The sequence below is a fragment of the Podarcis filfolensis genome (assembly GCF_964270895.1).
Source record: "Podarcis filfolensis genome assembly, chromosome: Z".
In the NCBI taxonomy this organism is placed as follows: domain Eukaryota; kingdom Metazoa; phylum Chordata; class Lepidosauria; order Squamata; family Lacertidae; genus Podarcis; species Podarcis filfolensis.
This window is the reverse complement of record NC_139617.1, coordinates 30,358,697-30,384,516: the sequence shown is the minus strand read 5'-3', so window position 1 is coordinate 30,384,516 and position 25,820 is coordinate 30,358,697. Positions and strand designations below refer to the sequence as shown.

The 25,820-nt window shown below is 46.7% G+C and overlaps 1 protein-coding gene and 1 long non-coding RNA gene across 2 annotated transcripts in view; both read left to right on the top strand.

The window, feature by feature from the left end:
* The window catches only part of LOC310754565, a 632,985-nt gene that overhangs the window by 174,749 nt on the left and 432,416 nt on the right, over positions 1–25,820 (top strand). The gene's annotated exons all lie outside the window — the stretch shown is intronic.
* Positions 1,676–25,820, top strand: part of AR (androgen receptor) — a 260,564-nt gene continuing 236,419 nt past the window's right edge. The window contains exon 1 of the mRNA XM_083596370.1: positions 1,676–3,622. Coding sequence (XP_083452496.1) covers positions 2,445–3,622 — 1,178 coding nt within the window. The 5' untranslated portion in view covers positions 1,676–2,444. The remainder of the gene's footprint in view (positions 3,623–25,820) is intronic.

Genomic DNA, 25,820 nt, shown 5'->3' with positions numbered 1-25,820 from the left:
GAACAGATTCCAAGGTACGACTGTATATAGAACAGAGAAAACAATTGTAACTGCAGGTGGAAATTGAAAAAAAGAGGAAAACAAACTATAAAATAGGCACAGAGAATGAGCACACTTGCACAGGGGTTAATGTAGCAAGGTCTAAGTCAGGAGCATCAGCATTATCAGATTATCTAGTACGGGGAGTCATATAATATGCCCTATGCTGTAGCTGTGGTGTTCAGCTTATTTTTTAGTTGCTGGTTTATTAATAGCGTTTTATAGATTGCAATTGTTTCACTGATGATTTGTTAATTTATACGACTTACGTTGTACCTTTAATGTTCCATTATGTTCTTGCTATTTATTGTCACACACAAAAAGAACTTTATTGCGGCCAGTAGACCCGAAATACACGGTACTTGTGGTCTGTAAGCTGCTTTGGGAATTCATTTGAATGGAAAGAAATTCTGAGCTTGCTCACACTTCCACTGGTGCACAGGTCTGAGAGGTATTCTACCTGCCCCAACCACTTTCTCCAGGAAAACTCGCTCTTTACTACTGTATTGGAACTAACGTCAACCTACAGAAAAACCAACTGACATTTGCTCCATTTCAGCAGTGAATCCTTTTCCCAAGGAGAGGAGCGGGACAAGCAGAAATGTGTACGGACCCATAGAAATACATTCACTTACTCACTCACTCAGTGTAGTTCCAGATTTGCCAGGCTTGTTAGGAAGGCTGATTTGCTGTTGCTATTTCACTGTGTTGCCTTTTTCCTTTCTCTTCATTGCTTACCTGCTTTATTTCAGTGTTGATATGCTTTTGCATGTAACAAAAACTCAATAGGAGGTTTTTAAGGAAGGCCTGCCATTGGAGCAGCCACCCCACAATAAGCAGCCACCTGGAAACACCCCACAAGTTGCAAGCCTTCCCCCAATTTGCTGGAACACCCCAGTGTGTGGAGTGATCAACTCTCCAGATGTTGCTGTCAGTTGGATGGCTAGAGCATTTATACCCAACCTTAGGTTTTTCCAAGCAGCACGTATAAGTCTCCTCCTCATTTAATTCCCACAACAGCCCTGTGAGGTAAGGCTGAGAGGAAGTGCCTGGTCCCCAATGCTACACCCAAAACTTCATGGCAGAGTGTGGGGATTGGAATCTTGGTGTCTCGGGGTCCTAGTCCCACACTCTAACCATTATGCAGCACCACCATGATTGCAAAGCGCTGTAGCGACTACAGCGGCGTCGAATGTTCGCTACTGCTGAGCGATACCTAGATCGGTATCTGAGGCTTTGCGTGCGCTTTGAGTGAGCTCTGAGCCCGCGCTCCCGTGTGTAGAGGCTTCTCTGCAAGCTCCGCTGTCCGGCACGTGGTGGAACTGGGCATGCATATGTGCCGAGCAGTCGCCAGGAAGGCACAGTAGTGCCAAGCGGCCCCGGATCGGCGCAACCTTGCCCGCTGTGCGCAGTTAAAGCGCAGCTTGGGATCTCTTGAGGCCATCGAGTCAGACTGACGAGCGGGGGAAAGCGAGAGCGAGCAAGGCGCGGCGCGGCGCAGCGCTTTCAGGCGGAGCAAGAGTGTGGAGCCAATCTCCTCCCCGGAATCGGAGTCCAAAGGGGCGGGAAGGGAAGCGCATAAAACCCGAGCGAAGGCGGACCGGCTTCCTTCTCCCCCGCCCTGTCCACGATCCTCCGGAGGCGCGCCGTGGCCAGCCTAGGGAAGCCACTTACTTTTACTGCTTCTATCCCACCAACCGCGACTTGTTGCTGCTCTCTCCGCCCCGGATTCAAGGGATCTCCTCGGCCGCTGCGCCGATTGGGCGACCAGCACCGCCGCTCCTCCCAGGCCTGCCGGCTCGCCAGCCTCCGTCTCCGCTCTCCCTCCGCGCCCGGGTTCACCTTCTCCGGGCAGCCCGGCTTGCCTCCAAAGCGTCCGTCCGTCGGCGGAGCTTGCAAGGAAAGGAGGGGGTGTGCGGGCCGCGGCGCTCTCTCGCCTCCAACCAGCAGCCGCTCTCTCTCTCCCGGCTTAACCTCAGCTCACCCCTGCAAGAGAGGCATCAGTTTGCAATTGCAACAGCAGCAACTGCCAACGGCTGCGTCTTCGCTCCGGCTGGGAAAGTTGAAAAAAACAAAAAAAGAACAACAACAAAAAACAGCGGACTAGCGCCTTGACTTCTGCGTTTCCCCAGGCGGGAGGCGTCGGACCCGAGAGGCCAGGGCCGACCGGCATTTCTCTCGCACACCACTGACAACTGCACCTGCTCCAATTTAGGAGCGCCTCGCGCGTGCCCCGACGGCCCAAGGGATGGCTCTGCTGGTCGCCGTCGGAAGCTGGTAGAAAAGTCCGGTTCTCGCAGCTGACATCCCGCCCAGTCGAGGAGTCTCCAGAACCAACCTGCAGCCAGAGAAAAACACAGCGGGCTGACTCCCACTCCCCTTGCCGTCCAGCCACAGGAGAGATCATGGAGGTGCACGTCGGTCTGGGCAGAGTCTATCCTCGGCCGCCGGCGAAAGCTTTTCGAAGTGCCTTCCAGAACCTGTTTCAGAGTGTCCGCGAAGCGTTCCAGAGCCCCGGACCCCTGCGGGAGGAGGCTGGCCCCAGCCACCAGGCGTCGGCGTCCGCGACGGCGGGGTCATCTTCCTCGGGGTCCCACTTGCAAGAGCCCAGCGCCCACCAGCAAGACCCGGCTTCGCCCACTTACTTGCCGCTGGAGGAGCAGCCCCAGGTGAGCAAAACGCTGCAGCCCCCCGATGAGCGGGAGGAGTCCGCGTCCTCGTCCGCCCCGTCCTCTCTGGCCCTGCTGGGAGGCCCCTCTTTCCAGAGTTGCCCGGGGGACTTTAAAGACATCCTGGGTGAGAGCAGTCTTCTGCAGGCGGCAGAAGGAGGCGAGCCCCGCGGAGGAGGCGAGGAAGCCCCATCTGACAAAACTGACTACCTGGGGGAGAGCGCCAAGGAGCTGTGCAAAGCCGTGTCCGCCTCCATGGGCTTGGCGGTGGAAGCGCTTGATGCGCCCGGCGTCGGCGAGGTGGCGGCGACCCGCGGTGACTGTATGTTCGCTGGCGCGCACGCTCGGCCCCTGAATCTGGGCGGCTGCAAGATCATGGAAGCCGAGGAGGGAGGCACTGGCGGCGGCGCTGGCGGCGAGGGCGCGCTGGCCATGGACGTGCCAGGACACCTGAGCCTCTACAAGAGCTCTCCGGAGCTGGAGGAGCCGTCGGGAGCCTTCCCGAACCGAGACTACTACAACTTCCAGTTGGCCCTGGCCTCACATGGGCGCATCAAGCTGGAGAGCCCCTTGGAGTACGCACCCGCCGGTGCCGTTTGGGGGCCGCAGTGCCGGCGCGCCGGGGACGTGCCTGCTGCCTTGGCGCCCCACTATGCCGGCCCTCCTGGCCCCGGCTGGCACCCCTTCTTCACCGAGGAAGGGCAGCTCTACGAAGGCGCACCCCCGGCCTCCTTCGGCTACGCCAGGAGCCAGGGCCCGCCGTCTGGACAAGAGGGCGCAGAGCTCCCACCGTCCGAGGTGTGGTATCCCGGGGGCGTAGTGGGCAGGATGCCCTTCGCCCCTGCCGCCGGCTGCATCAAGACGGAGCTCACCCCGTGGATGGAGGGCTACCCGGGGGCCTACGGAGACATGAGGTAAAGGGCTAACGCGCTCAGACATTCCTCGCCGAGGGCCGGTAGGGTTTTGCAAAACACTTGCAGGCAGATTGGAGGGGTAAGATCCCGGGTTTGCAAAAAGAAGAGGGGAGGATTGCAACCAGTATTCTTTTTTAGCCTGGTTTGCGGTGTGTGTGGATTGCATGACCTTTTGCATCTCCTCCTGCAATTTCCTTGGTTGTGAATTGGTGCAGGGCAGGGGTCCAAAGGAGGGCTTCCTCCTAATGGTTGCTGGTTCAAGGCCCACTCTGCTCTGGAGCTACTCGCAGGTAATACCCAACCTGTCTGCTGAGCTTGCTGATCAAGTGTAGATAAAGCAAAAACTATATTAACCCTCCCCCCCCCAAAAAAAAAAACTTACCCCAGTTTTTTTGGGGTAAATTGTCAATTTGTTCAGTCCTGACCATGATGCATCTTTCTTCAGTCTGACTGAATGTCAGGATTTGGGGGTATCGTTTAGAAATGTTGATTTCATTGGCTTTAGCAGCATTCTGGATTCCTAATACAGTTGGGAGTCCTCTGCATGAATGTAGCATTATTTTGTTGTTTTGAGCGAGGTTCTGGCAGAGTTCACTGCCGTTGCTTCTTCCATGACTCATCCGGGAAGGTGCTTGCGCCAGAATTTCTATGCTCTGAAACCAGGACTTTGAAAGGTGATTTAGCGATCCATTAGAGAGATGGAGCTATGATTATTCATATTTAAATTTGCTCTTATCTCCCCCCTCCTCCCCCCCCACTTTGAATAGCTGAGTCTCTTTATAATGATCAGGGCCGTTTCAGTGTCGTTATTTTTTATATATAAAAAGTTGTCTGTATTTTGTGTGCTCCAGCGAGTTTCTAGAAATGCTGACAACAGCAGACGTAAATTAAGGTAAGTAAATTTGTGTCCATAAATGTGGATGAGCTCCCACTTCAGAATTCTCACCCCTTTAGAGACTGAACTGAGACTGCATTTTGAGTTAAGCTGTGCTGCAAATATTATTTACACGCAAGAGAGATCTCATAGTTGGTTGACAAATATAGCAAGCGGTTAAAAACTTTTGCAAGCTACTTTCTAAACAGAAGGTTGGAAAATGCAATTGATGTAAATAATTTAAACACAGAATTAATCAGTACGGGCCTTTATATAAAGGTATGCATGTGCAATTTTTTTTAAAAAAATGTTTCTTTTCTCTTTGCTTAGCTAGAGCAGATGAGACATGAGATACTTGCTTTGGTGTTGCAGGTGTAACCATGCTTATTTGAGGGAAGCCCCACTGCACTGGATGGGACTTTCCACTTAACAATTGAACCTCAGTTGGTGGGCACTGGACTTTTACCTTTGCCACACACCCATTCTGTGTCTGTCCCCCTGCAGCTGGTTGACTCAACTGGAGTTATGGGCTTTTTTAATACCTAGGTATCTTGTGTGCTGGTTGTCCTGTCACACTCCTTAGCTAGCCAGTGTCCATCTCACCAGTGGTGCCTGTATTGACATTCTTAGTGGTGAGGCCATGAGTTTAAAATGAAGACAAGGATCAGGTCCTTCCCTTCCTAGAATCCAGTTGTAAAGGAACTCAGACTTATCGCTCCCTGAGTACCTCATGCCTGCTCTGGTGATGTAACAATGACTTCATTTGTTTGGGCAATAAAATTTCTGCCACTAGTAGTAAAGTCTCCACATCAACATTTATTATTATTATTATTATTTTACAAGCAACAGTCAAATGCAGTGCACTTTTATAGGAGTGGTGATGGCTTCCTTGAAACCAGATTCATATGATCCTTTAACAAAAAGAAACGTAAGCAAGGAGGTTTTAATCTTGGCTTCAGCTATATACGATTAAGGATCCCTAATTCCTTAAGGAGCGAGTCTTATTCTTAAAATCTGTTTTGCAGCCCAATCCAAAAGATCCTTAAACTGAAGCACTGTAGTCCTATGGACTACAGTGTCGCTTGAAGTAGGATGCTAAAATGTATTTATGCAGGAGGAAAAGCTACCGGTTTCACCAGAACTTATTTCTAGTGAATATGTACATTTAGAATCATATTCTCAAGTGACTTTAAAATTATAGTGTTTGAGCTTAACCAGGTTTAGACAGATTTGCATTAGGATCTTCGTTTAATATTTGTTTCATTTGATAATGAATGGGTTAGATTGTCAGCCTTCCCTATCCAGAAGCTGAGGTAGAAAGCACAAATAAATAAAATTAAAACGAAAGAAAGCATGAATTGATCCATGTCCCAAAGGCTCATAGTCTGGAAAAACATTGTGGATGGCCACAACCCAAGCCTCCCATAAAATTTTACAACAAAGATACTGAATTGATAACTTGGGATCTTAATAAACAACTGCATGATTTTGCAAAGGCATTTAATCACTAGAGTTACATGGGACGCTCTGCCTGTACAAAATGGCACGCACAAATTATATGTGGGACTCATCGCAGCCGAGTCCAGTGTTGCTTTTGCCTAATTGTGTCTTTATGATACATGTTGGGAGGAGAAGTGCTGGGTGGGGGTGGAATAATACAGTGGGGTGGGGGGAAGGCAAGAAGTTCTGTGCATGTTGATCGGTGAAATGTACAACCAGCACAGAAAGAGCCCCTTTGCGTGTAGGCGTGATTCTCATATCGGGCTGCTTTCGGTTTGAAGACTTGAGCCGTCCGCCATTTTGTCCTGCTTTCTCAAAATGCAGCTCGGCGATATAAGCACGGCAGTTATGCTACCCTGAGCTTTGGCCTGCAGCTCCCCCTCCCCATTTTCATGGAAGGGGCACTGTCCAGATTTTGCCTTAAACTACTGGTGAGTAAGGCAAGTGGTACCTGTGTGGTGCTTGCAAGCATCTTGGGCGATGCATCAATGCTGACCCATAGAAGCTTTTGAGTCAGAGAAAATGGGCTTCATTGCTCGGGTCTCCCTGAGTCAAAAGTTGATTCACGTCTGCTATATGTCTCCACCACCTTCTTTTTTCGCCCTTTTATATACACAGCAAGAATCAGTTCTGCCCAGGACAAAGTGGAAATAGATAGAATTTAAGATTTTGCACGCCTAATACCTGGAACGGTGACCATAACATTTCAGTTGCTTCCCAAGAAGTCATTTTAGGGACTTTTAGGGAGTAAGTGGTTTTAGATCCTTTAAAGCATTTAAATTCCCCTTGGAGTGCCATCCCTGTATATGCTGTATCAATTTTGCATTCCCAACTCCGTGGGAAACATTTTGGGAGTTTCAGATGTAGAAATTAGATAGATTGCGGAAGAGAAGCAAACTAGTGTACCCAAGTGGGTGTTTATTTTATTTTAAAGAATATACTTTGTAAGCAGTTGATTACCATTTCCATTTCTAATACTTTTCTTGGGCTGTATCCAGCCCTCTGTGGAATCTGCTGGGAAGGCTTCCCATCGATGTCAGCGGAGCTGAATTAGGCCTTTGCATTTGTGACTCCCAGTCCCGTTGCAATTTTTAAGAATTGCAATCTGAGCTGTTGAATAATATTTATTTCTCACATTATCACTGGGTGGTAAAGCCCACTTTCTTCAAAATGGAACAGCTGAATCTTGCTGGTGCAGACAGCAGGGGTAATGAATTGCTTACGGGCAAGTATAGAAAAGCTCGTTTTCGTTTTACTGGAAAATGGACTGCAGCTCTATTGTACAGACGGCAATGTCTCCTCTCCCTCACCAACCCAGTCATAAGACCCGTAGTAAGAACTTTGGTGGTGGTGGGTGACATGATAGATCTACCCAAGAAAGCAAAACAGCTAAATGCAACTACTCAAATAAGTTATTTATCAAATAACATTAATAAAGTTTTAAAAAGCTAGGTGCCATCTGCACACTAATATATCTGTTAGCCCTGTGTCTTTTCTCGTAATGCTGCAAATTGGAAACAGGTTTATTTTTTACTGAGCAATTTGAGAGAAGACTGCCAGCTTGTCTCCCCCACCCCCTTATCATACAAAAACAAACAGACTAGAACATTGGTAGGCAAGCTAAGGCCCGGGGGCAGGATCCGGCCCAATCGCCTCCTAAATCCGGCCCACGGACGGTCCAGGAATCAGCGTGTTTTTACATGAGTGGAATGTGTCCTTTTATTTAAAATGCATCTCTGGGTTATTTGTGGGGCATAGGAATGTGTTCACCCCCCCATATAGTCCTGCCCCCCCATGGTCTGAGGGACAGTGGACCAGCCCCCTGCTGAAAAAGTTTGCTGACCCCTGCCACCATTTTTTAAACCCATTCATTTCCATAGGGGAACCAAGCAAATGCCGAAATTGTTTCCTGTTAAAACAAAAAGTAACTTTGGCTGGATCACTCAGTGATAATAAAAGCTCAGAAGGGACTGTGAATATTTAATTTATTTATTGCATATTTAGCCTCCCTTTCTTGAAGGAAGCTCAGGGTAGTGTGTACATAGTTCTCTTCCCTCACCCCAACATATTACACCCTCAAAACAACCCTGTTACACTGCATAGCCAGAGGTGCTGGGTAGCCCACCAGACAAAAGCCCAACACCCTTAACAACCACATTGGGTCTCATGCTCGTAGAATCACAGAACCCCTGAGTTGGAAGAGACCCCCAAGGGTAATCTACACCATTGTACGGAGTGGCACATTGGCTGAACGAAAATGCTTGTGGCAAGAGCATGGGCACCCTGCACTGTGCTCTTCAGGTGTAACTGGTCTCCCAGCAGACCCAGCCAGCGTTGCCAGTGGCCTCCATGTTGGCTACCCCTGAACCAGAGCTTGCAAAGGCACACCCAGCCTTGGCCTCTTTTATTCCCACCCACCTGCCACCACCGCCATCTCATGCCATAAATGGATGTAGTGCTGTGCACATTTCCTAGGGAGACAGCAAAACTTGTGGGACCTGTTTTCCGAATAGCTTGCTTTGGATCGCGCGTTGCATTTTATGAATCAGGTTTATCACTCTTTACCTCCAATTATTTCCCAAGCTGGCGGTTACTTTTAGGCTTGCAAGAGTCTTCCCCAAATGCAGATTAAGGTTCCTGCAGAGTAAGGAGGTTAGTTGCCTCTCCAGCACCTTTATTCTTTGTGGTGCTTTAAATGCCACCTGACAGCGAGAGTGGTGGCTGCTTCATTTTAGCTTTGCACTCTCCCGGCAGCACAAGCAAAGAGCATGTGTGGGGTGGGATTGTGTGTGGTCTTTCCCCCTCCTTGATGTTATGTGCAGATCGATCTCCTTAAAGGTTATTTATTCCCTTGGGAGTGAAGTTGCTGTGTAGCTTCATAATCTGTTTGCCCTGTGAGTAGCTTTTGATTTTCTCTTGATGTGGGGAGATTAGCGATGAATAAATTGCTGGGGCTAAGATAAGGATTTCTGATTTATAGGTGCTTTTCTTTTCTTAACTCTTCTTCAGTGGATAACCCAGTTGCAGCCGTATGGGTTTCTCCATCCTTTGTTCCTCCTCAAGTCCTTTCAGTGGAGCGAGCCTGTCACATAAACAATATTCTGCATTTCGTAAGGACGGCACAGCCAAAAACAATTAAGCAAATAGCTCTCCTGATGTTGCAGCGGGGGAATGTTGGCCATGAGGACAGGATAGTCTTAAGGCCTGCATCTAACTTAAGCCTAAGTTTTGCACTGTTAGCCCTTTCCAGTCTGGGTGGCTTTTCTGGGGCTTAACCTGCCTTCAATCCAGGGCACTTCTTTGACCATCTTTCCCTAAACCTGGGCTCAGTACGGCTTGAATCATTGAGGAAGCCTGCATAGCAAATGTCCGGCACTGATCAGTGCTAGAGCAGATATTCTGTGGTATGTTGAGTGTCCTGTACATTTTCAGTGTCAGGACTAAGCCCCAGGAGTTCCCATGTACTGTAATTCTGAGGACGCAAATCCAGGCACTTAACAGATTAAAGCTTGGTGATAAATAACATTATGTTGGGTTTTCTCACTTACCCCTTTTCCTTTGGCTAGATGTCCCTTCCAACTCTACAGTTCTATGATCCTTTCCTATAGGGCTGGTAATCGTTACGTTTGATGCCTGCTTTTTAAAACGTTGTGATCTGGCACTGTTGAGCTGGGAATATTTTTTCAGGAGGCAATCCCCACTGAAGACGTTAAGGGTCTTTTTATACACACATCTACCCATGTAAACATGTCGCCCCTCTCTTTGGGCATGTAGGGTCCTTTCAAAGCAACTTCCTAGCCCTTGTCCTCTTGGACCAGAAGCCTGCACTCTTCACCCTTTTTAGACCACCTCGGATGACCTCCACTTTTCTGCTTTTTTCTTTCACCTGCTCTAGGTTTTGTTTTGTTTTGTTTTAGGTTTAAAAAAAATCAAGACCCACAAAGGCCATTTTGCAAACTTTCCCTGTGGCATTTTTAAATCCTGTCCCCCCCCCCCCACCACTTTTGCAGACTTTGCTGTTCTCCCTCCGTGTCGGTTCCTGCCACGCTTCATTTTTCAACTGCTTCTTTATTTGTTGGAAGGGAAATAGGTCAGTCCAGTTTCCGTGGAGGACGAGACTTGGTCAGCTAAAGGGGGGGGGGGGAGAGAAGTTAATGGGCCGGTTTGTGAGGCCTTCCTTCACCTGAAGGTCATTGATCTGAACCGAGCATGTCCACGCTTCCAAGCAGAACATGACCACTTCCTTTTCTGTGGTGCCTGCGGGGTGCACTTCTGGCATCAGCTGCAGTCGTTATGGAGAAGTCATTTTACTCTTGGAAAGAGAACCTCATGGTCTGTTACCCGCAGCTGGAGTCTTTTGTTGTTGTTGTTGTTGTTGTTGTTGTTCGAAAGGTAAAACTACTGACCAAATTGCCATATGAGTTGAGGCCCAATTCAAAGCTTCAGGTTTGCACACATTGTCTCTGTTCCCGCTTGCGCAGTTCCTCATTGGTAGCTTTATGCAGGCAGATTTTTGTTGCAAGCCCTCTTACTAATTTTTCATTTTTTAACAACAACAACAACTTGAGGGAAAGCAGAGAGGACGAAGTACACAGCAGAGAGAGAGAGAAATCCAAGCACATCTGGACTGTGTTCAAGGCTGGTTATTATGATTCAAGATATTATTTTTCAGAAGTACGCCAGCTTCTCATTCGTGCTTTCTGTGCGGATTTATTTATTTATTTTTAAAGAGTGTGGCCACCATTATATGACTGTGCTTTTGCTGGAATGCTATCAACTGCATTTCATGTTTAGTAACAGGAATGTTCCAATCTTGGATTGAAAGTGGTTTATGAGAGATAAGCTTATAGACAGACAATTAAAAAATAATAATGGTGCTCTGATCGTGTTTGCTTCAGGCTTTTTTTAACGACAGAATGATCCAGCTGCTAACTTTAAGTGGACTTGTAGCGGGGAGGACCCCTAAGTGGACTAAACAAATTAGAGAGCAGCTTAGAAACATCTAGGTGGGCGCATATGGCCATTCACTGTAATCACATTTCCCCTTATCCTGCTCCACTCCTTTCCCCCAGCCATTTATTTGTTAATTAGCGTCTTACTTGTTAAAGTCCCTGTTGTAAAATAGATCGCAATCTTTCCAGAGTGAGTTTTCTGTCTTGGTGTGTGTATTTGTATTTGCTTTTTTTAATGGCAAAACAATATTGTTAGGTTTTGCTTTTTGCGACCCGTGGCTCAGAACTGAATCCTAACAAACGTTACTAGGAGAAGATGCCTTGTAGTTAGGTTAATAATTGTAACAAATAGCAAGGCTATTTATAATGCAGAAATAAGAGGAAACGAAAAGATATAGCAGGGTCCTTTCTCTAGATCTTTTGTTATCTCTACTCTTTTTTTCTTTTCTTTTTTAAAGGAAAAAGTCCAAGTTGTGTGTTTACAAATTGTGCTTTCAGGTTGCTCTGCTGAGGTTATCTGGTTTAAGTGGCATTTGGACCAGAGAGTCAGACATTTTCCCACAGCTCCTTAACTGTTTTGTTTTCCCCAGATTGCCTGGTGAACAACGATAGTGTTTTATGGACTTGATTCGCAGACACTTAGACACACTTGGATCCCTTTTGCAGATGAAATATTTGAGACAGTCTGAATTCTAATTTCTCTGCAGCCCGTAGAGCTAAGCATTCAAATCAGGATTGGATCTGTAGAATAATTGTTCAGAACTTCTGCAGCATGGATCCACACTGTGGTACCCGTAGCTGTTGGGTCTTCTCTTCTCTTCTCCCCTCCTTGCCTTTGCATCTTATTTATTTTATAACATTTATACACTTCTTTATGGTTTTGAAAAAAGCACACAGACGCACGTCCTCAAAGTAGTTTATAGAGAGAATCTTTAATAGTTTTCATGAGCACCTATTTAGCTGCTATTAGGATGAAAAAGCCTTGCATAATCAGAACTCAATTTGGTTAGATTTGTACTGAGAATTAGGTTTGTTTTTTTAAAAAAAAATACTTCTGGAAATTTGGAACATTTAACTTTGGTTTTAGAATCGCTTAAAAGACTTGCATAAGGACATACACAAGGATCACTTTCATATTCTTGGTTTTTCCCAAAGAAATAAATTTCATTTGCGTGTTTGGGCGGCTGGGGGAGCAGAACTACCGTATTTTTCGCACCATAGGACGCAGTTTTTCCGTCTTAAAAACTAAGGGGGAAAGTCTGTGCGTCCTATGGAGCGAATGCAGGGGGGGAGGCAAGCAGGAAAAGCCCTCAAGAGCCACACACAAGCTTCGCCCGGCTCTTGCGGGCTTTTCCCCAGGAGGGAGAAGGGACTGACGCGACCAGTCAGTCCCTTCTCCCTCATCTAGAAAAGCCTTGCGCAATCTCTCCAGTCGCGCAATCTCTTTAGCCGTGCGCGCCTCTCCAGCCGCGGGAGGCTGCGCAAGGCTAAAGAGGAAGCCCGGGCAGTGAGCGCGATCCATCCCGCTCGCTGCCCGTGCTTCCCCTTTTCCTAGCACGCCTCTCCAGCCGCGGGAGGCTGCACAAGGCTAAAGAAGCCAACTTTTTAAAAATCTCTCTATCTCTACCTCTTTTTCTTTTTTCGTCCTTTCTCCACCCCCTTATTTTCCTCCGTATCAGTGTTTTTATCTAGATTAACGTTTTAGTTTGGAGGGGGGGAATGTTATAAAAAAGGAAACTTTGCAGCTTTTATTTTAGTATACAATAAAAACAGATTACCGGTAAACAAAACACAAGAGAAGGAACTAGCATAGAAGAAGAAGAGAAAAGGGAAAGAGGGAGGATACAAAGCCGTTTACCAGAGGTAGATCTTAACCCTTGCCTCACCTGGGAGCTTCTCTGGGCAGGAATTCCCTCGGCTTAAGTGGGGTAAGGGAACAGTGGCAGGTAGGGGGGTACCTACCTAGACACTGAAGCCACATGTCTCTCCAATGAAAATTGGGAGTGGGCATTGTGTGAAGTGGCTGTGGATCTCCAGCCACAGAAGTGTAGGACTGTATAGAGTTGGGAGGGCCACCCGAGGGTCATCTAGCCCAGCCCCCTCACAATGTAGGAATCACAGCTAAAGAACGCCAGGCAGATGGTCCCCCAACTGCTGCTTCAAAGCCTCCAGTGGTGGAGACCCCCAACAACTTCCGAGGTCACAGAATTGCAGGGTTGGAAGGGAACCCCAGGAGTCATCTAGTCCAGCCCCGGTGGACAGCGGGCACGATCCATCCCGTTGTGCAAGGCTAAAGATGCTGCTCAAGGCTAAAGAGGAAGCGCGCAGCCTGTCCGTTGCTCTTTGGGGCTGGGGGGGGGAATAATATTTTTTTCCTTGATTTCCCCCTCTAGTTGTGTCCTGTGGTCCAGTGCATCCAATAGAGCGAAAAATACGGTATTTAAGAAGAATAGGACAGTTGCCAATCAGAGAATGAGGATTATTTCCCCAACCGTCACCGGGGGGGGGGGGAGTTCATGTTTGCCTCTGTAAGAACGGGATCGGGCCCCTGTTTTCTCCCGGGTGCCTCTGACCTTTGTTCTTCAATTTAATGGTAATAATATGTAGATATTTCTTTTGAAGACAAATGGTGCGTGGAAGAATGCTATTTCCAAAACCGGCTGGCTTTTAGTTGCTCTCTTAAAAGCCCACAGTCAGAAGAACTGATTTTATGTACTGTGAATTCCAGGTAATTTCTCATGGATGGGATAAATCCTGTCTTTCGATACAGAAAGTAATCGTGTCCTTAAAAAAAAAAAATCTCTTCACCTTTTTTTAACCTCTGCCTTTATTAGCCTGAGTAAAAAAAAAAAAAAAAACATAAGACAGTCTGGGGCATATTATCTCTCTACACCAACCCCCACCCCCAGCCCCCTGCATGTCTTGAAGTCATGAACTTTGGAGTTTGATACAGAGAGCTGCTGTATGAATGAGCCAGGAAGCAGATTTATCTGTCTTAATTCGTCCATGCGTACTTCGCCCCGGGCTAGAAAACATCACGTACTGTACATTGTGTAGGGCTCCCCTTGACGGCACTCTGGCTGGTGCAAAATGCCGATCGGTGTGGTGGGTGGATCATCGGAACACATCACAGCAGGGCTCCATTCCTCTTCTGGGTTCAGTTCAAGGGGCTGGTGGCTACAAAGCCTTACAAGGTCCGGATACAGCATACCTAACAAGCCACCTTCTCTTACCCTATTGCACTGCTAACTGGAAACAGTCCCTTAGACCTGCAAGGGTGTGCAGTGCATGGTGGGGGGTTTTCGGTGGCTGCCCCTTCGGTCTAGGATTCTCTTCCTTTGGAGAAGTACCAAAGCTTGAGGTTGCGCAACTGTTCCCAGAAATAGTGCAAAACACTTCTGTGCAAGCCACCTTTTGCCATGATAGGGAGTGAGAGGGTAGGATGACAGGAATGCAAACGTAATATGTATTGTTTTTCATTTCAACACACAAGAAGACCGTGGAGCAGTGGTTCCCAAACTTTTCCAGGCCATCTCCCCCTGCGTTCCTCAGTTCCATAAACCCATCACATCGCCCTCTACCCTGCCCTATGAAAAGTGTTAATTCAGAACAGGGGTTTGTACAACCCGCCGAGGAAGACGATGACGAAATAAAATCCAGCCAAGAATATTGCACAAGAAATATCTCTCTCCATTCGTAACTAAAAAGTAACGGTGAAGGAAATCCATAGCATAACATGCATATATGTCACTACTTACCAAACATGCACAAACCTTCGCCTATCACGGATGCATGGTAGCTATAATTCGTAAGAAAATCAATAGCAATTACCAGTACGTAATTGGCGGTCTTGTGCCAACTCAGAGTTGTAAATACAAACAAATATGATCAAAGCTTTGGAAGTGATAAAAGAACAGTAAATCTTGAAATATGAAGTGCGGAAGTTTTTTCACTTTAGTGTCTTGCCTGGCCAATCAAAAAGAAAATAATCAATATCCTCAGAGGGGGGCCCTGCTGCCGCTTTTCCTCTTAGTGCCCCCCTAGGTAATCCCTCCACCCCACCTTGGGAATCACAGCTTCTCTTAGTCTGCTTGTCAGTCATTGTCCCCCAAATTATTGGTTTGCAATCTGAGGCCAAGAGAGGCTGTTAGAACAGCTAACTCTTCTAAAGACTTTTAATGCAAGTCACCCTGGGAAATTGGAGTGTTCAAACTCTGGAAATAAATTTTAAAAACTGGATAGAGTTCTCCTAGTACAACTTCATTCACAGTAACACTCTCTCCCCTTTTAGCCGACACCCTGAATGCCCTGTACTCCCACCTCTCAGAAGAGGTTATTGGGATTTTAAAGTGGTTTTAAGTATTGGGATGGCAGTGCAGAGAAGCCTCCCCAAACACACAGACATATATATGGCAAGTATCTCATTTGAAGGCAGCCACTTAAACTCATTGTCCACAAGCAACAAATCTGCAATCAAAATGTCCCTGGACTGTACCACTTCAGAAGGTGTTTCTTGTTAGATTTCATTTACAGAGAAAACCAGGTATTGAGGAGGATGTATTTTATCCTCCTGGATGTTTTCTATATATGGGGAGCGGGGTTAGTTTTTTCCACGAGGGAGCATTTAGTCATTCCATTACTTGCAGGCTGAAGTGCTTTATGCAGCCCAAGAAAAACAACATGACCTGCTGTGCATTTAGACTGACCACCTTTTTTCAAAGAGCACCTTACGTTTTACCCATTCTGCGATATTTAGGAGTCTCTTCTGCAAGTTCCAAAGGACCTCAGAAGCCCTCTCTGAAGTATCTTAGAGCAGGGCCTTTGGTGTGGCTGCCCCTTCTGTGGAACATCCTCTCTGTTAAGATGTGACATGCTCCCCCTATGTGCACTTTCTGGAAATGGTTGGAGGTATTTTTCCTCCAATAAGCCTTCCCAGCTGGATGGATAGTTATCTGCTGTGAATTATCTGCTTGGTGTTCCTTCCCTGATGTTTTCTATGTGTTTCTTTTTTGTTCATTGTCATGAGATATGTGTGGAAGATTATTAATAAATACTAATTTAGATCGCTACTGGTGCATTTTTCTTACTGATGAATCAATTCCCATGGGGCACCCTAAAGCAATTTACCAGCCAACCAACCACCAAACCCACCCATTACATATATAAGAACAGTTTGACTCAACAGCACATGCATGAAAGCAATTTAAGCCCGTTACATATGGGGACGTAGGAAGCTGCCTGCCCTATACCGAGTCAGACCTTTGGCTTAATCTAGCTCAGTATTGTCTGTGCTGACTTGGTAGAGGCTTTCCAGGATTTCAGGCAGAGAGTCTCTCCCACAGTACCAGGAGATGATGGGGACTAAACCTGGGGCAATTTGCATGCAAGGCAAGATTCTCTACCACTGAGCTGTGGTCCTTCCACATAGATGCCAGCTGGGATGAAGATCTCCATGTACAGTAGTACCTCGGGTTACATACACTTCAGGTTACATACGCTTCAGGTTACAGACTCCACTAACCCAGAAATAGTACCTCAGGTTAAGAACTTTGCTTCAGGGTGAGAAATCTTATGGCGGCAGCAGGAGGCCCCATAGCTAAAGTGGTACCTCAGGTTAAGAACAATTTCAGGTTAAGAACAGACCTCCAGAGCAAATTAAGTTCTTAGCCAGAAGTACCACTGTAGAAGGTTTGTTGGAAGAGGTATATCATTGGTTCCCAGAAGGAACAGGGAAGGCCCCTGTTTTGGTAGGCAATGAGAGGTAGTTCCAAACTATAGGAGGTGCCACCACGCTAAAGGCCCAAGTCTGGCAGCAGCTGCACAGGCCTCCTGATCGGATTATATCTTTAGGGTGCCCCCACCTGCAGTATGCTGTGATCTTTTGGGTATGTATGGGTGGGGGCAAGATAATATTTTAGAGGCATCCGAGGTCAAACCGTGCCATTGCCTGGCCTACTATCAACAAAACATCAAAGCAACCCACGAGATATTTTTTGGGCCTAAGAGTAATATGTGCAAATCTTGCCTCCAGGCTTGGCAGAAGCAGAGAACAGGTAAATGAATGAGCCTGAACTGAGTGCACACCCCACTCAAGTGTGTAGGGTAGTGTTTAGAATGTTAGACTAGGAGCTGAGAGAGACCAAGGTACAAATGCCCCATTTGGCCATGAAGCTCCCTGCGTATGGCCATGGGCCAGTTCACTGCCTCTCAACCTAACCCAACTGTCACAGGGTTGTAGGCATTAAATGGAGGGGGGGGGAGGGCCATGCATGCCACCTTGAGCTCTGTGTAGGAAAAAAAGTGGGATATAAATGCAATCTATCAACTTAAAGCCTGCATCTGGATTCAGGCAAGCATTAGCCCCTGAGAGCTACTAGGCACAATGCCTGTGCTATGCCCTCCACAGTTTGAGGCAGAAATGCTCATAATAATTTTATTATGCAAATATCCAAGGAGTCACACACCACTGTGGAGGGGGGCACTTGCCTCCTCCCAAATAATTTCCCTTTTTTTCCAGACTGCCCCCTCCCCAAGTTGTTGGTGTTTTTCTCTTTTGATGGCTTTTGGTCAGAAGACCATAAGAGCCTTCTGGATCAGGTCAGTGGCCCTTCTTGTCCAGCATCCTGCTCTCATACAGTCTGAACAGTTGCCTGTGGAAAACCAGCAAGCAGAATCCAACCACAAGAGCCTTCGTACCTCTTGTGGTTTCCAGCAACTAGTGTTCAGAAGAACTTATTGTTTCCAACTCTGGAGTGTAGGGCCATAGCCATTGTGGCTAGTAGCTCTCTCCTCCATGAGTATGTCTAATCCTCTTTTATAGCCATGTGGGTTGGGGCCATCCCTGCCTCCTGCCGGACAGCTTTCCATAGTTTAACTATGCCTTGCATAGTTTATTTATTTTATTTTCCCTGCTCTGAATCTTCCAGCATTCAGCTTCATTGGATGCCCACGAGTTCCAGCGTTATGAGAGAGGGAGAGAAACTTTTTTCTACCCACTTTCTCCATGGTTTGATTAATTCTATAAACTTCTATCATGTTGCCTCTTGTCCTCTTTTTCTATAAACTAAAAAGTCCCAAGTGCTGCAATCTTCCTTCTGATGATTAATCTGATTTCAGATCCTATTTCATTCAGATGCAAACTCTGACCTGTTGATCCTTATTTTTTTCTGACTATTGATGATGATATAAACAATTTCTGTACTTCATGTCAAGTTTATGGTTATTAGGTTTTTTTATATCTATTTTCCTTCCTTTTGGCTGTTTTTCAGTTGTATATCAAAAAAGCATACATTTAAAAGAAAGGGAACCTGTACTCAGAAGCTAGTTCACAGCTGATGCAAGAGATGGCCCCCACTTCCATATCTGTTTTCAGGGCTGCCGAACAGTCTTCCATCTCCTGCCAGCTGAACACTCTGTTCATCCTTGTAATATTGTGGCCATGAAGCCTTATTCTTGGTGACATGCTGATCCAGCTTGGGGCCCCCATTTGGGTTTCTTTGCTTCCCGCGTCCCTCTTACATGAAACCTGGAATAGCTTGTGTAAACAGGCAAAGAAAAGGAACAATAGTATTGTAGTGCTGGAAGGCACCCCCAAGGGTCACCTAGCTCAACCCCCTGCAATGCAGGAGCCACAGGTAAAGAATGGCTGTAATTCTGCTTGCAGGTTTCCCACATGCATCTGGTTGGCAACTTTGTGAGAACAGGCTACTGAAATAGAAGGGCCATTGGCCCAATCCAGCAGGCTCTACTTATGTGAACTTTTAAAAGTCAGATTTGGAGATTCCTGCTTAGGAATGTTGAGGGCAGCTCAGGGATAAATGCAGCACCTTGGTGGCTGTTCTAGAACCTGGAAAACCACAATTCTTCCATGCAAGTTGGTGCCCATCACTGCCTCGTGTAGGAGGGAGTTCCATAGTTGTGCTGTGTGGAGAAGTCCACCCTGTTATCTACCATTTACCTTCATTGGATGCTCACAAGTTCCTAGGGAAGGAGAAAAACATCTATCCACTTTCTCTACACCATGCACAATTTCATTACCTTCTATCATGTCTTCTTTTCTATAAACTAAAAAGTCCCAAATGCTTTATATAGGAGTCGCTCCAAACCTTTGACCATTTTGGTTGCCCTTTTCTGAACCTTTTACAACTTTACTATCTCCCTTTTTTGAGGTGAGGTGACCAGGGCTGCCCTATGGAGCGATCTCGTAACTTTCCTGCTCCTTTTTATTCCTGCAAGAGAAAAGGAGAGACCCCCCCCCACGGCCTCATCTTTAAATGTAAGCCCTCACCCCAAAAGTTGAGTCTACATTACAACCCCCTCGATAACTCTAGAGTTAACCCAGGCATCGCTGTGAGCATCCGCTGAATGGGTGGGCAAACAGGCCCGCCTCCCCTCTGTTTTCATGCAGAGGCCGGCGGAGGGAAAGGGGAGCCCCCGGCTGCCTTCAATGCCATCTTGCGCCCCCTGACAAGGTTATGGGAATCATTAGATGGATTCTGCTTGGAACTGTTGCAATTAGTGGAGGCGGGGTGGCGTTGGTGGTTAAACCCCAAGCAGGTCGTGTGAGATGTTCGCCGGATGGCTGACATTCTCTTCTCCACACACAGCCCGAAACAGGCAAACGCGGCTGCGTTTTGACGGGCGCGAGGAAGCAAAGACAAAGGCGGAAAGAGGGGGGAAGAGGCACCTCTCAGGGACGCGGGCGGGATGCGCAGAGGGCGAAGGAAAGAAGCCCTTCATCCCCGAGTCCACCGTGGAAGAAACTTCCTTGCTTCGCGCGCCCGACGGCTTTTTATGGCATAGCTTTGGAGTGGGGTCCGGGTGCGGAGGAGATTAGCGTGTGTGTTGTTTTTTTGCAGTTACCTTCTAAGAAGAGTTTAAAAACCGTTTTAATAAGGGAGAGAGGATTTGGACCTTGAGCGTATTCCACAGAAAGAGTGCCCGCTCTTTCTCAGAGCGTCCACTGCTTGATGATTGTTTCCTCTTTCCGTCTCGTCCTGCCCGCCCCGGGCCGCCGCCGCCTTAATGCTTGCGCCCTCCTTCTAATTTGGCTGCAGGACAGGGACATGTGATCGTATAGGGATTGTCTGTCCATGAGATAGAGAGCGACAGTTAGGGCTTTGACTTTTAATGGGAGTGGGACTAACCATCAGTGGGGCAGTTGGGGAGTTTGAACTATATGAGTAGGGATAGCTAGGCAGGGCAACCTGGTTTTGATTCCCTGTGGGGAAGATAAATCCTAGAAGTGGCTTAGTGGGGTGATAGTCATTTCAGGTGAGAAAAATCTACCTGAGCCTTGGTTGGATAAAGAGAGCAGTTTAGAAGTTTCTCTGCAAAGAGTTTGTGGTTTAAGTTTTGTCCCTTAGTTGTGAAGCCATTAAGTGTTAAGCTCTCACAGAAGTTTCATTAAATCTCCAGGTTCTTTTGTTTCTTTCTTGTTACCCCCTGATGTTTTGAACCTCTGGGTGGAGAGGAAGTGGGCACTGGACAGCCTTCACAGAAGCTTAATGCATTGTTGCTGCTTATTCATACACATTACCACAAGTAGTTAATTCTAGGCACCTCTGCTGTAGGGGGAAATTCATCTGTTTACAAACCCCAAAAAATCAATAATGTTACCCATCTTCTGTGAGAGTGAAGAGTTTGAAAAAGTTCAGAAGAGGGCAAACAAAGTGATTAAGGGGATGGAATGGCATCCGTGAAGTTAGCTCTTTATTTAAAGAAACAAACAGCTCAGGAGGCCAGGTCAAGTGAGCAGAGCAACTCTTTCCAGTAGGTCTTGCCCCAATGAGGCAGTTGTGAGGACTGAAGGTCTCCACCTTCCCGCTGCTCTCTAAGGCTCCTCCCCTAGTCCTTCTCAAGCAACCTGAGACTTCTTCCCCTTGTCTGTCTATGCTGTGTCCTCTTCATACCTCTTCTGGTCCTGGGAGACCAGCGGAGAGGTGAGCTGGTGCTGATGTGGGATGCTGCCTGCATTTAATAAGAAAAGCTATTCAGACAGGACCATTTCCCCACCAGGGTGCACTTTTGTAGCCCTAAGTGGCTTTGGCCGTGCATACCAGCTCTGAAGGCCTTCTGGCAGTTCCCTCATTGCGAGAAGTTGCAGGGATCCTGGCAGAGGGGCTTCTCGGTAGTGGTGCCCACCCTGTGGAACACCTTCCCATCAGGTGTCAAGGAGATAAACCATTATACAAGTTTCCATAGACATCTGAAGGCAGTCCCGTTTGAGGAAGCTTTTAATGTGTGATGTTTTGTTGTGTTCTTTTATATATAATATAATAATAATTTATTATTTATACCCCGCCCATCTGGCTGGGTTTGAAGCTGTTTGAAGCTGCAACCCAGTCTTATAGGTGGGGTACAAAAATAAATTATTATTATTATTATGTAAATTGGCGCATTCTTTGTTTTTCCCCTGTGTATGTGTAGGTATTGTTTGATGTAAGTTTAGCAGCTCTGCCTCTTGTTTGGTGCCCAGGTTGAAACACACCAACCTAGTAGATGGTTAACAAGCTTTCTGGCAGGAAGGGTTTTTTTGTTCCCGCCTTTGACATTGCTGGCTTTGTTTAGTGATGGATGGTGTTCAGCGATCTTTTATTTCCTTTTCCACCTGCTCAAGTAGCTGATTGGCATTAGTCATGTTTTCTTGGGTAGACATTGCTTTTTTACTTTGTGTTTTAGTGTGTTTTGATTTCATTGACATTTCAGCTGGTGATTTAAATACATATTTTAGTGCCTTAATCATTGTTAAGAGCTGCCTTAGGCGGGAGCTGTAAAGCAAAGGCAAGCTCTTAAAAACTGTGGCTGGGGATTACTTTCTAAGCTTGCAGTTCCAAAACCTTGGCTGATTCAGGCAAAGATTCTTCCACCCCCGTGACTTGCTCACAGACGAAAAGCAAGAGGCAATTTGACAATTTGGCCAAGTTCTCTGATTGTAACTAAATTGTTTGGAGTTGTTAAAAAGAGATTGCAAAGAGCTCCGAAAGGACCTCTCCAAACGGAGAGATTGGGCAGTAAAATGGCACATGCGATTCGGCATAAACAAGCGTAAAGTTGGGCACTTTGTGGCAAAAATATAAATAAAGCTTTATTTCACCTATACGCTGATGTGGTCTGAACTGGAGGTGATGGACCAGGAACAAGACCTTGGGGTTAAGCTATGGAACTCACTCCCACAAGAGGCAGATGGCCACCAACCTGGGTGGCTTTGAAAGTGGTTTAGATAAATTCATGGAAGAGAGGGCTATCGATGGCCATTAGCCATGATGGCTACGTTCTGCCTCCACAGTCAGAGGCAATAATGCTTCTGGAGGTCACAGAGTGCAGGTATTGTTCAGGGGTTTACCACAGCAGTTGGTTGGCAGCTTGTGAGAAGAGGATGCTGGACTAGATGGGCCTCTGACCTGATCCAGCAAGCTCCTCTTACGTTATTATGTTCTTTATTCTGGCAAACAAAAGCTGCAATATTTTCTCAGAAAGGAAAGAGAAATTATGTATCTACTTAATGGCTGATTTTTATTTTTTTTAAACGGAACAAAAAAAAAAAAGGCTCCCTTGTATCTCCATGCAAGACTAGCTATTTAGAGCATCCTTTCAGTTTTTGCACCTGTTCATCATAAGCTCAAAGAGTTGTACTAGTCTGTAATTAAGCCTAGATCTCCAGGCGAGTCTCATATTTGTACTTCAGGGAGATCGTCGTTGGAGGTGGCTGTGCTATGTGTTTGCCTTATGGATGTGCGCTTGGGGTGGGTGCGTTTCTTGGTGGGTGAAGCTTTGCAGTGATGTCTCAATGGGATAGAAAACTGTGGTTGACACCACATCCCGAGGACTAAGTATGCTTGGCAGGCAGTGGTGGATAGCTGTGAAAAGCATGAGAGATGTGTGTGTGTGTGTATGTGTGTAGCAGCTAATACAGAATATTGGGAGGTATCATGATATTTGCAGGCAACTCCCATTTTAGGTAACCGATTTGTTTCTGAACATGCAGACGCACACAGTGCCAAAGCCGGAAAAGTCATAAGGATGTCACTAAAAGGGTGGGATGGGGCGGGACAGTGTGTCTGTAGGCTTTTTACGTGAGTTTCTGATTTCACACAAGCACACAGTGACTCACTATGACACTTTGAGTTCACTATGGAGATCCAACGAAGCTGAATTGTGAAAGTTTCAGATGAGATAAAAGAAAGCCCTTCACACAGTGCAGAGTTAAACTATGGAACTCACACCCACATGAGTCAGTGATGGTCTCCCACTTAGATGGCTTTAAAACAGGATTGGGCATATCCATGAAGGAGAAACCTATTGATAACCACTAGCTACTATAGCAAACTAACTGGGATAGCTCAGTAAGTAGAGCAGAAGATTCTTAATCTCGGGGTCGTGGGTTCAAGCCCCACATTGGGCAAAATATTCCTGCATTGCATGGGCTGGACTAGATGCCCCTTATAGTCCCTTCCATCTCTACGATTCTATGATTCTATGACTCAGGCTATGCTGTGCCCTCCACAGTTGGAGGCTGCAATGCTTCTCAATACCAGTTTTCATAAATCGCAGGAGAGAAGAGGGCTCTTGTGCTTAGATCCTATTTAATGAGCATCTGGCTGGCCACTGCAGGAACAGGATGTTGGACTAGATGGGCCAACAGTATACAAATTGGACTTGCTGGCCGGATCCAGCAAGCTCTTCTTAAGTTTTTAACCCAAATGGCAAAGATGCCAGCCTTCAGAGGAGACCATTTCCTCCTAAGGCTTCTGTCCTTCTTTCAAAACATCCTTGTCCTTCCTCCTTAGAATTTTGAAGAGGGAGTTAGTGTTCCATCTCAGGAATTGTGACAAAGTCCAGCCCAGCCATTTGCCTCCATGGAGAGGACAGCTCTGGCTTCCTGTGACTTCCTGCCTCTTTGGGCTCTTCCACGCTTGACTGGGAAGGATGCCCTGTCAGTGTCTTGTCTATTTAAGGCGGACATCTAAATAGCAAATGATGTTCCTTGGCACCTCATTGACATGAGTGGCATCTTGGTGTCATTTTTCAATGGTATCTTAAGTAGCATATTGCAAGGGGCAGGGAAGAGCCACCTGTGGCAAAGGAGGGGTGCCCAGGAGAGTCTCTCACCCCCTCCCCACATTGCCTAACTGCAACACAAGAGCCCTGCAGTGTTGCTAGTGGGCATTTCTTCCCAGTAGCTGCCACCACCACCCTTCTCCTTCCTCCTGCACCTCCAGATGGGAGGAAACATCTTGCACTCTTGTAAAGAGATAGTAGAAAGTTTATTTGCCCTTTGATATCAATCTTTTGGCAATACAGAGCTGCTCTCCAAGTATCTGAAAACCTTTTAGTCGGAGAGATCAGAAAGACGTTCCTCAAAGCTCTTTTCCAAGACTGGAAATGCAGCTCCAATCTTAAACCTCCAGTAGCCCAAATGCAAAGCGTCTGGGCACATGGGGATCTTAAAACCCTGAGATTTGCAATCACACACTACCTCCCCCCTTCTCATGTTGGCCAACCAAATTCTGTAGGAAACCCATGAGCAGCTAGATGGTCCTTTCCTATGATTCTGTAAATGAATTTATTATTATTATTTTTAAAATTTGTATACTGCCCTATACTCGCAGTTCTCAGGGCAGTTACAACATAAAATCACAATAATAATGAAAACAAAAACAACCCAATAACACCCCCGCCTCCACAACACATTTTAAAAGGGCATTGGATGACATTCCAGCCAAAGGCCTGGTTAAAGAAGAATGTTTTTGCCTGGCACCTAGAGGTGTATAACGAAGGCGCCAGCCGAACCTCCCGGGGGAGAGCATTCCACAAATTAGGAATGAAAAGTGGCAGGGAAAGCAGGCAGAAGGCCAAAACTATACAAAATAAACCTGAGCACTGTGGCTCTCGACCTGAACTAAACCAGACATTTCCCCTACACTCATCCTGGTCTATCACAAGCAGCATGGGTGGTCAGCATCACAGACAGTCTGGTCTGGATCGCTGGTGCTGGAAAGGGAACTGGTGGTTACAGGAAACAAAAGCTGCAAGAAAGAAGCTCAGCTTTTAAAAGTTTTTCTCCCCTCTCATGGGAGGAATGTATCTCATGTCCTTCAGCCCTTTTTGCATAAGAGGAGGTTTAGCAGGGAACACAGTAACTGACAGACTGGCTTAATGTAATGGGGCAGATCAGGGCCCTACTTAACATTGCCCACCTGAATTGGTTAGACCAGGCATAGGCAAACTCGGCCCTCCAGATATTTGGGGACTACAACTCCCATCATCCCTGACTACTGGTCCTGTTAGCTAGGGGTGATTGGAGTCGTAGTCCCAAAACATTTGGAGGGCCGAGTTTGCCTATGCCGTGGGTTAGACTTTGGGGTGGGTTGGCTCAACCCTGGAATATCTTTGGTCACTGATGCAGTTGTGTAAGGAAGGTGGCATTGCCACCCTTTTCCCCAAAACAGGAATGGGAAAAAGCTTTCTTTTTCTGCAGGCTGTGTTTTCAGAAGCACAAAATTGGAAAGGCCAGTTTTGGGAAGAAATGTTTTTAATTTCAGAACACACAAAGCTGCCTTTTACTGAATTAGGCCATTGGTTCCATCTAACTCAGTGTTGTCTACACTGACTAGCAGAGGCTCTCTAGGGCTTCAGGCAGAAAATCCTTCCCAGTGTTATCTGGAGGTGTTGGGTATTAGGGTCCAAGTCCTGTGCATGCAGAGCTGGTGCTCTACCACTGAGCTATTTAGCTATTCCACTCCTTACTTTCTGCCCCATTTTTATATCCTAGCCATAGATAAACTCTCAGCAAGGAGGAGGAGGAAGGCACCAGTTTTGGGAAAGATGAGTCAATGAATTGTTGTTGTGTGTTTCAGATTTCAAAATACAA